We start from the raw sequence: 17,261 nt of genomic DNA on the forward strand, positions 1-17,261 counted from the left end.
AATTAAATCAGGACTTCTTCCGTACTAGAACGTCAGCCCCCACAGGTGTCACTAAGCTCTGGTAGTAAATTGTCTAATGTCTAGTCGCCTTTATGATTTCGCTGATCCCCTCTCATGCACAAACAGCAAGATCAAATTTATATGTAGATTATTTTACGACGCTGAAGATCGAGGCTTCCGTTAAAGGAATTTTGTTGTATCACGTTCTTTTGTTCGAGTACAGGCATGAGAAATTCAAATGTTTCGTTTTATACGCACTTCTGCAGCTCACCACAGACTGCAAATATTTAAAAATGATACGAACTGAAATGTCTGTTTGTAAATTAATACTCGTAATGCAAAAGTAGAACCGAACTTGCAATTTGTTTTACACTGAAAATGTTGCACTTGGTTACTGCTTATACCGTATGAAAATCTAGCTATTGTAAATAAATACAACTAAAACAAATAATATGCCATGAAAATTTCAATTTTAGATTAAATTTACCATACATTATTCTTAAAGCTTTTTCAGTCCGATGATAATTATGTAAACTTGATTACTCTATGACAATGTATATTAGATCTAGTAGACAAGATGAGATTTTGTACTGTTTTGATCTTTGACATTAAAGACGAGGTCGGAGGTGTTGTTGATTGTTTACATAATTTAATCTGCTTGAATTAATGTGTGCAGGTTTAACGTAGTAAATTTGTATATTTACCTCGTTCTCTGAATAGCTTAAATTTAAAATATTTTGTTTTAATTTATTGATTAAGTCTGTTATAACCAAACAATAGTTTCATCTGAAAAAAATAATCAGCCTGGCCTAATAGACGCTGTACAAATAGGCCAATGACTTCAAATTTGAAAAGTAATTTATAATAGGAAGCTGATAAAAGATGGTTCCAACTGAAGTAAGTTCTCATTTATTCAAAATCTATGTAAAAATTTGTTTTCCCCACCACAATTTGTTTGATGTTATGTTGCTCAGGTTCTGGGGTTTAGCCCATTTTCCATGTTCCAATATTTATAAAATTCTGCAAGTGTGTTCAGTGGTTGAGACTGGAGTTCAAAAAGCAGACCCGGTTTTTGGTAGTGTATGATAAGCGGACCAGTCTTTTATATTGAAATTGGCAACCGATATTACTTAATCATAACCATTGATATAATCAATCGATACTGAGTAATTATTTTGAACAATTAACTTAAATAATCTATATCAACAGCTGTAAACACTTTCAGCTAATACATGTAATATTTGAATTGGGTAGAGTACGACCCAGTTTTTTTATATCATATTATCAAACCATATTTAATTATTATACCCATAGATATAATCAACCAATAGGCTAGTAGTAATTAATTTGAACAATAAATCATCTGCATCAACTATACATGCATTTTATATTCTAAACACAATTTAGTGTATAAGTAAATATATATCTAGTTAACTTTATAAATAAATAACTATACAAATTAACTATGCAAAATAACACTATAAGATTATAAGAATTATTTGCAGTGTCTTTCTGGATTTGTTTTGTTGTTACGATTTCTTTATTATTTAAATGCCATTTTTCCTATCACCTGTCTTAGTTTTATCATTTGGCTCCTTTATTATTTATGACGTCACGTAATTCTTTTAACTATTTCTATTAAAACATGTAACTTTAATTTAGTATTTCAGATACGTTGATATCGATTGATAGTTCTCTCATTCAATATATATATATATATAAGTATCTATGATTGTAGTAAGCGATATAAAAACCGGGTTCGCTTATCATACTCTACCCTTTTAATTTTACATAAGTGAATTTTTATTATTAAAAAATGGTAGTCAATTACTGTCGTAGAAAACAATACGACATTGCTTTAAAAGATAAGCCATATTTTTTGTAGCTTCAATTGGGTAGGGTACGATAAGCGGACCCGGTTTTTTATATCGAAATTGGCAAACGATATTACTTAATCATAACCACCGATATAATCAATCGATACTGATTAATTATTTTGAACAAATAACTTAAATAATCTATATTAACAGCTGTAAATACTTTCAAATAATACACGTAAGGTAATATTTCAATTTTACATATAAGTAACATTTTATTATTAAATATGGCAGTCGATTTTAGAAAACTACACGACATTGCTTTGAAAGATAATTAGACATGTTTTACGTGGCTTCAACATGTTGGACTCGTACTGAAAAATCCATTATTTGAAATTTGTGGGAAAGAAACAACTGTAACTGTGAGAGGAGCAAATATGGTCGTCTTCAGTTTTCCTAATTTTGCTTATAATTTGTTTCATCACTGTAAATATTAAATCCATATTTTAATTTAAAACGGTACTTTGGGATTATACCGACCACACCAGTATGAAGAACACAAAAATAGAAATTTATAGAAACAAACATGATAGAACGAAAAAACAACTCTTCAATTACAAAATTACAAACTTACAAGCATTTCCAGGTATTGTGATCGGTATTGTTGTCGCTGTTATCTTATCATTCTCGAGAATCCTGATTACGGCAGGCCGCGCGGCATCACGTGATTTGCACGGTACATCATTGCCTTTCCATTACAATTCAATTTATATTTCTGATTAGCCCCTCTAGAATTTGATATTTTACTGATAGGTACTATCTCGAGGGATGTTTTTCTTTCGTCGACATCAGCGCGGGGCAGCACCTTCGGTGCTGCCGAAGCCCGCGCTGATGGCCGGAGGCACTCGCATTTTGGGTGGCGGAATGTGATCAAGAATAAAAACAAGTTTTGAGTGTTTTTTTAATAAAAAGTTTAGTTTGGTAAATGTTTGTTTTTGTTGAATTTTTGTGTTTGGAGAAATGTAGAGGTAAAACACGGAAGTACAACAAAGCGATGCACCAGCTGAACGTGCGGCGAGACTCTGCAATCACGTTATCTACTAGACGCTCGACTTTGACCTCTGTCTGAGGATGGGGAGGTGTTTGCGATAAGACAATTCCTGTTTTATATTGACGAAATATTGTTCTACGCTAATCTAGTAATCAGTAGAAACGAAATGTGAAATAACGATTCATGTCTGGGTGTGGTCGGTATAATCCCAAAGTACCTTTAAAACATATGATTGTTATTGAGGACTATAGATACTTTTATATCGATTGATAGTCTAGGATTTTAGATGCGAATATTAGGTATATATTGAATTGAAGAAAGGATTCTATATAGACAAGCACACTTCCCTGCAGAACAAACTGTCACAAAGATAGTCTGCTAAACACTTCTAGTTGTTTATTATTTACATTAAAATTATTAGGTACTTTGGGATTATACCGACCACACCCAGACATGAATCGTTATTTGACATTTTGTTTCTACTGATTACTAGATTAGCGTAGAACAATATTTCGTCAATATAAAACAGGAATTGTCTTATCGCAAACCCCTCCCCATCCTCAGACAGAGGTCAAAGTCGAGCGGTCTAGTAGATAACGTGATTGCAGAGTCTCGCCGCCCGTTCAGCTGATGCGTCGCTTTGTTGTACTTCCTTGTTTTACCTCTACATTTCTCCAAACACAAAAATTCAATAAAACAAACATTACCAAACTAAAACTAAACTCTTTATTGAAAAAACACTCAAAACTTGTTTTTATTCTTGATCACACTCCGCCACCCAAAATGCGAGTGCCTCCGGCCATCAGCGCGGGGCAGCACCAAAGGTGCTGTATTTTAAATTATAATATGATGATATTATAATTTAAAATAATGTCAAAACGCAATTGTTGAAAATAATTGAAACACATTACTTGTTAATATCAACCACAAAAACAAATTAAAAAAGGCTAAATAGAACGGTCTATCCTTTCAGGTGGTAAGAGTATCCTGATTAACGTAATGTATAAAAGATTATACATATATTCTATCTTTCCATGAATGAATGAATGATGTTTATTCCACCAAATTTTACAAGTAATCTTGAGTAGAGTACGATAAGCGGACCCAGTTTTTATATCGATTAGTATAGGCCTAATTACCAATTACTTAATGTTCAAATATATAATACGCCTCTATAAATGAAATCATATTTGAAACTAAAATAATTAATATAACACACATTGTGGCAATACAATAAATAATAAATGGTTGAGCTAAAACGACTAAACAAGCAATTAGAACTGGCTGGATATAAGTTGTAAAGTAGCTATTCCTGTTTCACAGGCATATCTGGTGTTATATGAATAGGTAATTTCTGAGAATATGGAGTTAAAATTTGGAAAGATGTGAACTAAAAGAGATTTTATAAATAACTGACAAACAGTAAGGAAAGATAATTCCTGAAATAAAGTGTCAGTAGGGTAATGACAACCTTTGTAGAAACCAATTTTAAGTAGGTAACTTTTTTTGGCATAAAAACAAGGTGTGGATCATTGTATTATTAGCTCTCTCCCAAGCAATATTTCCAAATGAAAGCAAAAATTGATTATAAGTGTAATATGCCAGTTTTATCTTGCTTGCATTGAGAACATCCCTCAGTTGTTGAAAGGCAAAAATTAACCGTGTTAGTTTTTTAACTAAATAATCTATACCATGCTTCCATATCATTCTATGGCCAAAGATAACTCCAAGATACTTGCAAATTGTTAGTTTCTCTATACTTTCGGCTGTACAAAAGTAATTAAGATAGTTTCCACAGTTATGAATGATCAGATTTTGCAAATTGTAATCAGAAACATGCAACAATAGTGGTAAAAATAGTTGTTGAAATATTAAGCATTAAAATGTTTAAATTGAGCCATTTCTTCAATGTTGTAAGGTCACTCTGAGCTTTCATTTGTACTTCTGTTAAATTTTTATTGTGTAAAAAAATTGACATGTCATCAGCAAATAAGAAAATTCCGTTTAAATTTATTTTAGAAAATATTTGTATGGATTAAAAATAAAATTGGTCTAAGGGTTTTTCCCTGAACAACACAATAATCTACTGGTAATGGGTCACTAGCCAACCCACAGACAGATACATATTGTGTTCTATCAGTGAGGTAACTTGAAAACCATGTAAGGGCGCTTCCAAATACTCCAATAGCTTCTAGTTTATTATTAATTTGTTTCTTTGGTGAGTTAGAGTTTTGTTTCTTTTATTTCAAATAGTTGCTAAAATAACTACATCAGTTTGATGATCATCTGAAACATAAAACTGTTGAATGTTTCATGCAGATAAGGAAATGAACATATATAGTTAGACTCTAGAAAAAATTGATCAAGAGTTACTGTTATAGAACATGTATAGTTCTAGAACAAAAATTCGAAATAATTTTAATTTTTAGTTGTGCTAAGTTAAATAAAATTGTCTTTTTTCATATTGCATTCATTTTTTAGGTTGAATCTTCAGAGAAGCTCAATACAATCTTGTTTAATCAGTCAAAAAATGAACTTTTCAAACTCAACGACAACTATAAAATTTTGCAAAGGAAGCTTAAAGGGAACTGGAAAGTAACTGTGTAAGTATCAATAATAATAGTAGTAGTCTGCATTAATGACATAGAACCTAAAGTATTTATTGCTATTTACTCTTATGACTAAAGCCTTGTGTGATAATCATCGATTGGCAGGAACAAGGATGAGATCAGCGGAACAATTCTCAGTGGCGTCAGTGTGTTTGTGATTGCTGCACCACGCGAGCGGTTCACAGAGAGTGAGTTCAATGTAATGAAGAAGTACCTTGACAGTGGTGGCAGTCTACTTGTTCTTGTGACTGAAGGTGGAGAGAAGACCCTGCAGACCAACATCAACTTCCTTCTGGAAGAGTATGGCATCATGGTTAACAATGGTAATCATTTCTATAGTACCAGAGAACCTTCTGTGATGTTTAATAATTTGGTCATGAAGTGGTACAGTCACTGTTCTCAAGAACTTATATAGGTCTGTTACTGTAAGTTCTGCTAGTGAACATATTGTAACTCTAGCTATAGTAAGAAGTGACCTATAATAATTTCTAACAAGCTGCGCGTTTGCTGTCTCTGTGAAAATAGTATTTTATATCAAGTGAAGAGTATAATATCTCAGTTGTATATATCCCATTGTCTACTAAATATATCTGAACTTATGTGACAAACCAGGATGTAATGTTTTCCAAAAATGGACCGTTTTTAAGCTAAAGCTATAACAAATTTGAAAGTTTTTCTAAATAGTAGCTTTTTATTTGATTGTGCAGCGCCTTATGAGGTATTCTTGAGAATATTCCAGATTGAATTAAAATGCTGCACTAAAACTACTACAAAATTATCCCCTTATCTTCCCATGTAAGGAGTAATGTTTGATATTCCCAGTTAGGAAATTTATCTGTAAATAACACACAAGAGGTTTCCACCCAATATGCAGTTATGTAATTAAAAAGTATACTAGTACCTACGAACTTCCAATTTTTTTTCTCTCTTAGGACAAGAAGCTTAGAAAATTGCACCTATAAGGACCTTTGTGCTGCTTCCGGAGTGACAGGATATTTTGGATGGGTAAGGTTTGGAGTAGGAGCTGTCTCTGTTGAGATTCATAAGGAAAAGTTTAGGGTACTAATCTCAAGTCACGTCCCCTAGGAAGAAGGCGAAGCCAGCTCTGAACCAAAGCAAGCAGGGGGTGACACACCCTTATGTCTAGGCTGGCAAGAACCTTTGACTTTTAGATTAGACCTATTGAATTACCCTTTCGCCCCAGAATATCAACATTTGCGGTTGGTGATGTGCCGCTCCTGGACATCCATAGGGTTGCCCAGATTTAAGTGACACATTGGTTTTTGCTGCACCCACTGTGGGTTCACCTGGATGGTATAAACCAGCCAAAAGTGAACCCTCCTGGAGTTATGAACATAGTTTTAACAATAATAATAATTTATTTTTTAAGATGTAATTCTGTAGATTAGTTATTTTGTGGATGGTATAAAGGTAGCATACATATAATCTGTCTTCATGTTTTTCTTTCTTCCTTATAAAGCGTTTGAAATGTTAGAGCCCTTGAACATATCTATATTATATCTATTCTTGAGATCTACTGTATAGATCATATGTGACCATTTTTGATAATACTTTACTTTTTCATTGCCATCAATATAAACTCCTTTTGTATTAATTCTGCTAACTTTAACCCATTGCGGTCGACGAAAAACCTTAGTGTGTGACACCCAGCGGCCGGAGTTGTTTACAGCAGTAGGCAGTCGGGCGCTCCGCCACTGTGCATATTCAGTAGGCTAAAATAGTTTGATGGTCCTGGGCAATTTTCTTCACTGTCAAAAACTACTACTGGATAATTTTTATAGTTATTGCCTGGCTGGTGTTCCGGTGACAATGGTATGATATCTGGATCAGAATTAGACTTTACATCAACGTGACCTGAAGATTCAGCTTGTTTGTCGAAGGCTTCTCACAGCTCGGGATTATACATACACTAATGTTCGCGGACAAACACAAACAAATTCATGATTACTAAACGTAACTGAGAGCATCCGAGCATATTCTAGTGGAAAAAACACGAAATAAACAGTAATTGCCAAATGGTGAACAGAGGACCCATAGCCCACATCTATCGGCACTGTAGTGCCCATCTTTCGCCTGCAATAGGTCAAAATGATAACAATATGAGGCTGTCTATTTTCACAATAAAATTTATCATATTGAAATGGAAATAACAATTAATTAATTTATGACTCCTCAAACAAGTTCTTAATATTTTGTTTAAAGATTTCAATAGGTTTTTCTTGTTTTTCTTCCAGATTGTGTTGTGCGTACCCACTACTTCAAGTATTTTCATCCAAAAGAATGCCTTGTAGCAAATGGGGTTTTGAATCGTGGAATAGCCCAACATGCTGGCAAAAAGTTGGAGAATTTTTCACAGTGAGTTAAAATAACAATTTTTTTGTTGATCGATTATATAATTAATCCATGAAGATTACATGGACACAGATAGTGAAAATGACTTGGTGGGCAATATATAAAAAACAACAACAATTTCCAAAGAGCCGTTAAAAACAGCAAAACAAAGATATTTTATTGTAAAAAATGAAAATTTAAAGGGTTAAATATCATATTTATAATTTTTGTTATAGTACAAATTTCCCAAAACATTTTAAACTCACACACATTAAGCATTCATTCAAATCTACCTTCAAATTTATATCACATCATGTGTTATTTGTCATTATTACTGTTTTTATTCTAATTAAGAAAACATTATATATACATATATTTATGTACATTAATATTACTAGTTGGCTAGATAGGGTTGAGCTGGGCTAAGCTGTAGCCTTCATGTTATTATATGGAGTGTGCAGACGGGTAGTATTGAACAGTAAGTTATAACTGAAGTCTAAAAGCATATTTCAATGGAATCCATATGAATCCCAATTTTTTGTTCATGATGTACACTCCTACAGGCTAAATGGTTTTACCAATTTTATCTGGGTTTTGATGTTTTCACACAAACTGTTCCACAAGATTCATTTCCTAGGTCCATTTGTAAAATTTTTAATTATTGGAGCAGTAAATTTACATATATTTTTTATTTGATTTCAATTGTTTACATCTTAGTAATATTGTATGATTATAAAAATAAACCAAGCAGTGAGGCATAGTTGAAAACCTAGCACTTAAAGTGTTAAAAAGTCTGCTATATGCTACAAGGATTTGACTCTTAACTAAAAATGTTAAATTAAATATGAAAAAAATTGAAAATTGTGGTTTATGAGAGATTGTACCCTTGCAGGGCATTGAGTTTCGTCTACCCATTTGGTGCCACACTGAACATTGCTCGACCAGCAGTAGCAGTGTTGTCTAGTGGTACAGTGGCGTTTCCTCTAAACCGTCCAGTCATGGCATTCTGTGCTCTGCCGTCACGCACACGCAGCGGTCACCCAGGCATGTCAGGTTACAACTTGCACAGTCATGCTCACATGCACCGTAGATTACCAGTGTCAGCTTCTTGTAAGTTATAAGCTAGTTTTCAGATTTGTGTCATTTAAGTTGTTGAGCATATAGTTATTTTAAAATAGTTGATACCAAAGGTATTAAAATTTATTTGTGACGTTTGTTTAGAATGTAATTATAAGTAGAATTATTGAAGACAGTATCTACCGTCAGTCTGTTTGAGGTGCCCCGAGCGGCACATATTTGGGACGCCGGTCCAGGGGTAGAAACCGTATTTGAGTCGGCTGGTCTATGGATATACGACTTTTCTTAACCCTTTGCACGCCATAAGCGAGTTACTTCACATGCATAAAAGTCCGTACAGCACCCATAGCGAGTTATACCGCGAAATACATTTTACAACATTAGATAGTTTAATAGTTGTCGAATTTGCCGCTAGATGGCAGAGAAAGTCACTTTTGCTGCCTAGTGCCATTAGCCAACATGCCAACTGAACGTTTGAGGAGTATCAATCGGTAACAGCTGTTTCTTTCTATTCATGTTTGTTTCCCATACTTCTCGCAACGCCCAAAGCGATTATACTCGCCGCCATTTCGTGAAGTTCTATCTCTAGTGTTCCTGCTCACTGACAGTTTATGTTTTAACAGTTTTATTAGTTTATATTACGTTTAGTGCTTGTGAACTATTAAAACTATTGCTATAGTAATAACTATTATTTATTGTTTTGACGTAACTTGTGAATATATTGCCATAATTATGGCTAACGCAGACGATCCGGACTTTGACGATTTCGTTCTTGGGGTTATGAACGCCAGGTTTTCAAGTGTAGTTGACGAAGCCGATGATACACGCACAATTTAGAAAAAGTTTAGTGAAGGACCTCGTTGCAAGCAAACTGGCGCAACAAATGAGCAGACGGGGTCGCCGTGGCCAACCCACTCAAGGTCAAGGAACACCCCCCGCTGAACGTTTGAACAAGAAACCACATTTTATTCAGAAGAGACCAAAAGGAACAGCAAGATGTGTGGTTTGTCTCAAAAAGTGCTTGAGAAAAGAAACTGTATACTCGTGCAAGACATATACAGACAATCCATCATTACACCCAGAAGTTTGTTTTGAGGCGTTTCATACTTTGGACGATTATTTGTGAAAAAAAAAACAGAAAACAGTTTGTAAGATATCTTTTTACTTTTTTCCAAAATGTGTATTTATTTACTTATCACACATCATATCTAGTTCATGTACCAGTATACATTTGTAAAAATTATACAGTTTTATCAAAATAATGTTTTCATTCATTTCATACCTACTGGTACTTAAAATAGAAAAATATCTATATTTCGTTTTAAAAAATGCTCATAAAAGCATTTCATGGTTTTTTATTCTTTAAATCAATTACTTAAACAAATAAAAAAATAGCTTTACAGTTTCCAAAAAATTTAAATATTCAGTAATTTGGCGCTAGGGCAAAACATATACGTAATTAATTACTTGGCGTGCAAAGGGTTAACATGGTGGTAGCGAACATGTTAATAGGGATATAGTGCAGTCATTGAAGCATTATTGGTCCGAATTTTTTTACTGTGAACCGAATTGCATACAATTTTCGAATTAGGTTCATCTTACCCTTAACTTCAAAAGTGAAAATGATTTGAACTCCGCAACCACCCTGGGGGTGGTTGTCACCCCTTCTCGGGGGTGAATTGTTTTTTCTTCTAAATAACCTCGGATATCGATAGAAGGCCTAATTTTAAGCAAAAAATCATCTATACAGTTTTTCGAAAAATCCAATAATTTTCAAGTTATTGGCAATTTAAAATTCGCATTTTTTTCACGTTTTTCATCGGTTTTTTGCAAATATCTCCAAAAATATACGTTTTATTGAAAATATTATTAATAACAAAATTGTAGCAGGTAAATAAATAAACAATTTGGGTTTTTATAAAGTATTCTAAGTGCAATATTAAGCTAGATATTAAAGATCAAAGCAGTTTTTTATTGTGTCTGAAATTTAATCGATGTGGTCAATGCCATCTAGCGGCGAGCAGATGCATTTTAGGCATTCTAATAAAAAAGGGTTTTGTAGTGCTTGAAATAAGCTTTAAAATGAGCACTATTAAAAGTCTTTTTGCGCGTAAAATAAGTGAGCTGTATTGCAAATAAGAGGAGCATCTAATGTTTTTTCTTTTAAATCAATGGGTTTCATAAGTGCCATTTCCACCAAAATTAAAACTAATCGTATTCCGCCTAGAACTAACTTTATTATGAATAGTTTGATAGATTTTATCAGTTTGGGTGCTTCAGGATACATATTTTTCAAAAAAAGTCATGATTTAAAAAAAATCAAATTAAAAAGAAAACCATCTTTTTTCATAATATCTCCAAAATGACGACATATACGTATAAAAGTGTAGGAATGAAAAATTTAGGTATTTTTCTGACAAACAATTTGGGTTTTTTGTTTTTTCTGTCAAACAAAAATTGACGGAGATATGATTGTTTAAAGAGCGCGTGGCAGCGCAATCACAGCCTCTCTTAAGCCCTTTAACCCTTCACCGTTAGAGAAAAAGGTTTTTTTACTACATATTGCAATGAAGGATGTTGTAGCTCTCTTAATTACCTTTACAATGGTTTTTTATAAATTGTGATAGCATGAAAATTGAAGGAGTTATGGTCCAAAAACTTATCATATTTTTTTTCTACTTAGTAACTGAAAATTTCGGAGTGTGAATATCTGGAGCAATGTGAAAGTACGCAGTATAATAGAGACCCAAAACTATTGTAATGTGTTTATATATACATAATATGGCTCACATATTTTTGAAACGTAGGCATGAATATATACCAACGTTCTTATATGTATATATATAACACATTTGAGTGGATTTTATGTAATTTGTAAATAATTTATTCAATAAATGGTAATTTTTTACTCTAAATTAAATTATTTTTAAATATATAATTATATATATTTACTGTTTTAATTTAGGGGTAGTTTTAAGGGTAGAAAAGCTTAAGAATACGATAATCATTTTGAGAGTGTGGAATAATATTTAAATCCTTTTTATTTTACAAAAAAAATTTAATTTTTTATCAAGGGGTAGTTTTCAAGGGTTGAAAGGGGGTTAAAAATTTGATAATTATTATAGAGAATATAAAATATTACTTATTCTATACTTACTTACATCTTTTTATGTCATACCAAAGTATTTTTTTGTGATTTTTTCAATTTAGGGGTTGTTTGCAAAGGTTGTAAGATTTTCAAGGGGTTGAAAATGATTTTAATATGAGGTAATTGTGTTAGAAAACACTTTACAATTTCACCACTTACTATTATACATGTTTTCTAGCGATAAAATGGCTCAATTTCAATTTTCCCATTAAGGGGTTGTTTACACCCCTTAAAAATAATAGGCGGAGTTCAGATCATTTTCACTTTTGAAGTTAAGGGTAAGATGAGCCTAATTCCTAAATTTCATGCAAATCGGTTCACAGTAAAAAAATTCGGAGGTAAGACCGTATTTTTCACTTCAATGACTGCACTAATATGTTGTTTACATCAATGTCATTCCATTTTATTTAGTTGTTTTATTTACTAGAAGTTGTTTGTGTAGTTTGGTTTTTCTCAATAAAACCTAATTTTGTTCTGCAAAGGTTTATTACAGTAACTTTCAAACATTGCTTTTGGATTCTTTCTGGCAAACATATTGTTTTATTTTAATTTTTTATTTAATTTCCGAGGATTGTTTGATCTTTTTCCATTAAGAGTTTTGTAATAAAATACAGCATAACCAATTATTTATCCAATGTGTACCAATTCTCAGCTATTTAATTGTGACACAAATGTCTTGATTTTTAGAGAGTGGTGGAGGAAAGTTGGTGGTACTGGGCTCATGTCATCTGTTCTCAGACTCTTACATTGACAAAGAAGACAATGACAAATTAAGGGAGGTCATATTCGCTTTCCTCACTTCTGACAATGTTCAGCTTAACACACTGGATTCTGATGATCCTGAGGTATTTTACCTTATTTTGTTGTACCGTTATTATAGCACATATATTATATTAATTTGGAGCTAATACTTTATAAATCAAAACAACTTTTCGGAAATACTTGATTTATTCCGAATTAGAGTTCACCAAAATTTTAACAAAGTTTACAAACTTTAGATTCGATTTTCTTCAAAAAATCCTCACAATCGATCAAATCTAATTAAGAGTCTGATCAAAAGAATTAAAATTAAAATGAAACTAAAAATGTATACTTCTCCAAAAATGGTTTAAATTAACAAAATAAAATAAAAAGTTCTCTTCTCAAAATATTCAAAATCAAAATAACACAAAACTTGATATTAACTTTACGACCAAAATTTAATTCACAATACTTCAAAAAATTGAATTAATTCTCAGACTCTGTAATATGGGAAATTTTACAAATTTAATCACAACAGTATAAAATAAAAGATATTAACTAAACGCTGGTACGGGACTTACTACTTTGAAGACTATGGAGGCTGATAGGAAACTAAAAACGCACTAAAGAAAATTAAAACTTGATTTAAATTTACACCTGATTAAAAGAATTACTCTAGATCCCAAACTATAGGATTAGAGGAAGAAATACTGCTTCTCTACTGAGGTCTGCACCCTGTCGTCGAAACTTCAAGACTGCGCTCCCTCTCTCCACCCAACAGGTTCGGAACGTATCACCGTAGATAACACAATCAGCTGATTGACCGGTCTCGAACCAACAAACAATGTCCACGCACTGCGTCTAGTTAATAAAGAGCCTACTTCCTACCGCGATTCAGCATAAATAATTACAACTATGGTACATTGTAATGCTTACATTATATTATGCTACAGGGGCTATGAGAATAGCCATCTATTTTTTTATATAGAGTAGAGACCTAATTTTTGAACTAATGTATTCATAAACTAATACCTCAGTATTTGCATCCATCTGGACTGATTATGAGGTTACATTATATTCTGTAGTATTCAATTCAATTCAAATTAACTTTATTCCAGATTTACACAATGTACACATCCAGTATAAACACAGAATAGTGTCAACTATTAAATTTGTTTGAAATGTAGCTAAAATTGGAAAATACCTTTCAAATTTAAGATCTGTCAGATATTTTTCTTTATGCTGGAAAAAGATCTTAAACTAGCTATATTAATTATATGGTTTGGGGACATATATAATTAATCTCACATTGTAAGAATCCATTAATTCATAACATTAATGAAAACAGTCATTGTTTAAACAAGATTCCACTGTTAAATTATTCCAAACATATGACAGTTTAGTTGTACTGCTTATTTCGAAAGAATACCATAATCCTTCTAGAAATAGGGCAAATTTTTTGTGAGAATATTTCAGAGTATAAACTTTTGCACTAAAGTTGCATTTTTTTCTCTGCAGAGTCTCTCTCATGTTCAAAAAGGAAGATTACTCTCCACTTATACAATACAATTTTATCATTCTTAACACATAACAGCCTAATGGAGCCATGTGAACACAATAGTATGTACAGTATTTACTCCTGAGTACATAACTCTCACTTCATTACCTGAGCTAATAAGGGGTTAAATATGGATGAAATTTAGAAAAGGATTTTTGATGATAATTTACAACCAAAACACTGGTCTGGATAAAATATTAAGTAGACATAATTTACTGTTGTCACAGATAACAGACTACTGTCAGGTCCCAGATACCTGCCACCTGGCCGATCTGCCACGAGGCTGTCTCCAGGAGGCAGTGGATGATGTGCCCACAGACTACACACGCCTTTTTGATCATAGCCTTTCCTCTGTTAACATGGACATGGTGCCTGCAGTGCTTGCTGCCTATGAAGAGCTTCAGGTCAAGCACGAACCACTCAAACTCATCCCCCCGCAGTTTGAGTCTCCTCTCCCTCCTCTTCAGCCTGCAGTAAGTTTCCTCAGTCAAGGTGCACATATCTTCTAAGTTTTCTAATTCACACAGTGTAAAAAATTGCTATCACACAATCTTGAGATATTTCAACCTTTCTATGAAAAACCATAGCTCTTTAGTGCCTAGTATTCAAATTTGTAATAAGTAAATAAAATGCAATACTGTGCTAGTTCTATCCAGATAGATAAATTATAAAAATTCAACTGGTCAACATAGACTGCACCTATAATTTTGATAACCATTAGAATAGTTGTAAAGGAAAATGATAACACCTCTGCAGAGAGTTATATCTCTTGTTTTGTGAAGTAAGCATGCTGGGCATTATAACAAATATTTTTACAAATATAATAAAAATGGGAACATAATAATTATTTTGATATTTTACAGGTGTTTCCTCCATCTTTTCGAGACCTGCCACCGCCAGCACTGGAACTATTTGACCTTGAAGAGGCTTTCAGTTCAGATAAGGCACGGTTGTCACAACTGGCCAACAAGTGCCTGGGTGGAGGTGTGGGTGGGGGCAGAGTGGGAGGTGGGGCCGCCCTGGAGGATGAGATAGCAGACCTGGAGTACTGGATAAGGGAGGCAGGGAGGATCATCGGAGTGGGCAGTCCAACGGATGATGCTGCCAAAATACTGCATGCTGTTGCACTGCTAATTGCAGAGTTCAAGAAGAATAATGTATTCAAAGAGGAGAAATTAATATAACTGCAATAATTCTTGTTGTAATGTTCACTTCCTGTTGTGTTACAGTATTACTTTTATTATAAATCATTATAAACATTGAGTTGGAGTCAGTTGTTTTTTCTTTTTATAACCTTTATTCTTGACGTATATTTTAAAATCATGTTGCTTGAGGATTTTACCATGAGTAGATGTATTTAGGCACAATTGATTTTAAGTTCCTATCCTTATGGTGGCATGTTCAAAATAATCATGTAATAACACTTAGTAAACTTATTCTTTTTATCATCAAAAATAAAAGCTTCGGGTAAATTATATTCAAAATACCACCATATAAATAATTGATAGGTTTTTTATTGAGTAATCAGTATAAAAACATTGTAACAATGAATGCGTAGATTGGTGAAAATGAACAGTTGGCATCTTCTAGCAGACTAAAATGACTGACCTGCTAGTGGAACCTAGCCATTTTTTCATTCCTATTGCTTTGGGTTGTAATCTTGTGTTACAGTAGAGTCTCGATTATCCCGCCTAAACCGGTCACAGCAAGGTTAGATAACACACAAAATGATTTAAACTATTTTGGAATTGTGTAAAGTCTCCCATACACAATCCGACCAATCCGCAGATATGTTTGCCGATTCTGGCAGTGTGTCGGATCGACACAGCCAGAATTGGATGCCTCGACAGACGTGTCCGCAGACTGGTCGGATCGTGTGTGGGAGCTTTTATTTTATTTGCACATCAAAATGCACTTAAGGCAAAGTTATAAAACACGTTTTACAGTAGGTACATACTCACATACAGAGCAATGAACTATGAAACTAAACTTAAGCTTGGGTAAAAATGTTTGTGATTTGTCTTTTGTTTTCCTGCTGTTTGTTATTTACTGGTCGCCAAATCTCGCAGTCTCCTTGGAAGTAAAACCTCGGTAGACAATGTTTCCTCCAGCCCATACTTTAACGCCATTTTTAAAGCTTTGTGTCCTTTGCTGTGTGAAACTTTCTGTGCACTTTCCTCCAACACTATATCCTTTTCTCTTTTTCTGTTTGGCATGTTCACTGTTTCTTCATCTGTCACTTCAGATTGTTCGTATTTGGCAATCCATGTCCTCTTCTGTTGCGTCTGCGCAACCCATTATTTGTTGTAACTACTAGGCTAGTGTTGTCCATTTCGGTCTCCTTTCACCACACGGAGAATCTTCGTTTTCTTGTAGAAAAACTTTTCACAGATTTAGCAATGGTTTTTGTTCCACCACTCTCGCTTGATTGAGCCATGTCTTCCAAATTAAGATTACGCTATTTGTTCACCATATCTTCTCTCTGGTTCATAGTGTCAATTAAAGAAGAAATCAGGTTTCTTCGATAATTCCTCTTCATTGCCTCTAAGGTTCGCTGACATTTGAAGACAAAAACATGGCCTTTATTTCCTTATCTTTAATTCCTCCCTCGTCAGGATGGCACATAGCATTGTCAAGCGGCAATATTGCTTTCTGTGGCAAATTTCAAAAATTTAAGTTTGTGGCACAAATTCTTTAAACATTTCTGAGCTCATCCAAGCCTTTATTTATTGTAATATATCACTGGTTAAGCATTTTTGGAAACATTATTAAACGTTCTCGGCTTTTTCTAACATTTGCTGATACATTACTGCATGCAAGAATTATAACTTTCTTTGCTATGTTTTTAACCTGACGCTGCCGCTTCGGCCTTTGACACTAGCGTTTTTGCCGGTAACAATTTGTAATT

The 17,261-nt window shown here is 33.4% G+C and overlaps 1 protein-coding gene across 2 annotated transcripts; it reads left to right on the forward strand.

Moving 5' to 3' along the window:
- Positions 1 to 588: 588 nt before the first annotated feature.
- Positions 589 to 15,622, forward strand: LOC124367759 (intraflagellar transport protein 52 homolog). Of its 2 annotated transcripts, none has more exons than XM_046824854.1 (8): positions 589 to 897; positions 5,350 to 5,471; positions 5,583 to 5,800; positions 7,733 to 7,853; positions 8,722 to 8,882; positions 12,742 to 12,899; positions 14,581 to 14,826; positions 15,217 to 15,622. In XM_046824854.1, the coding sequence occupies exons 1-8, from the start codon at positions 883 to 885 to the stop codon at positions 15,535 to 15,537; spliced, it is 1,362 nt and encodes a 453-aa protein (XP_046680810.1). In that variant the 5' UTR covers positions 589 to 882; the 3' UTR covers positions 15,538 to 15,622. The 2 variants fall into 2 exon arrangements, with proteins under 2 accessions (XP_046680810.1, XP_046680818.1); XM_046824862.1 differs by having other exon boundaries at positions 8,722 to 8,873.
- Positions 15,623 to 17,261: the final 1,639 nt, after the last annotated feature.

The sequence above is a fragment of the Homalodisca vitripennis genome, chromosome 1, assembly GCF_021130785.1.
Source record: "Homalodisca vitripennis isolate AUS2020 chromosome 1, UT_GWSS_2.1, whole genome shotgun sequence".
NCBI lineage: Eukaryota > Metazoa > Arthropoda > Insecta > Hemiptera > Cicadellidae > Homalodisca > Homalodisca vitripennis.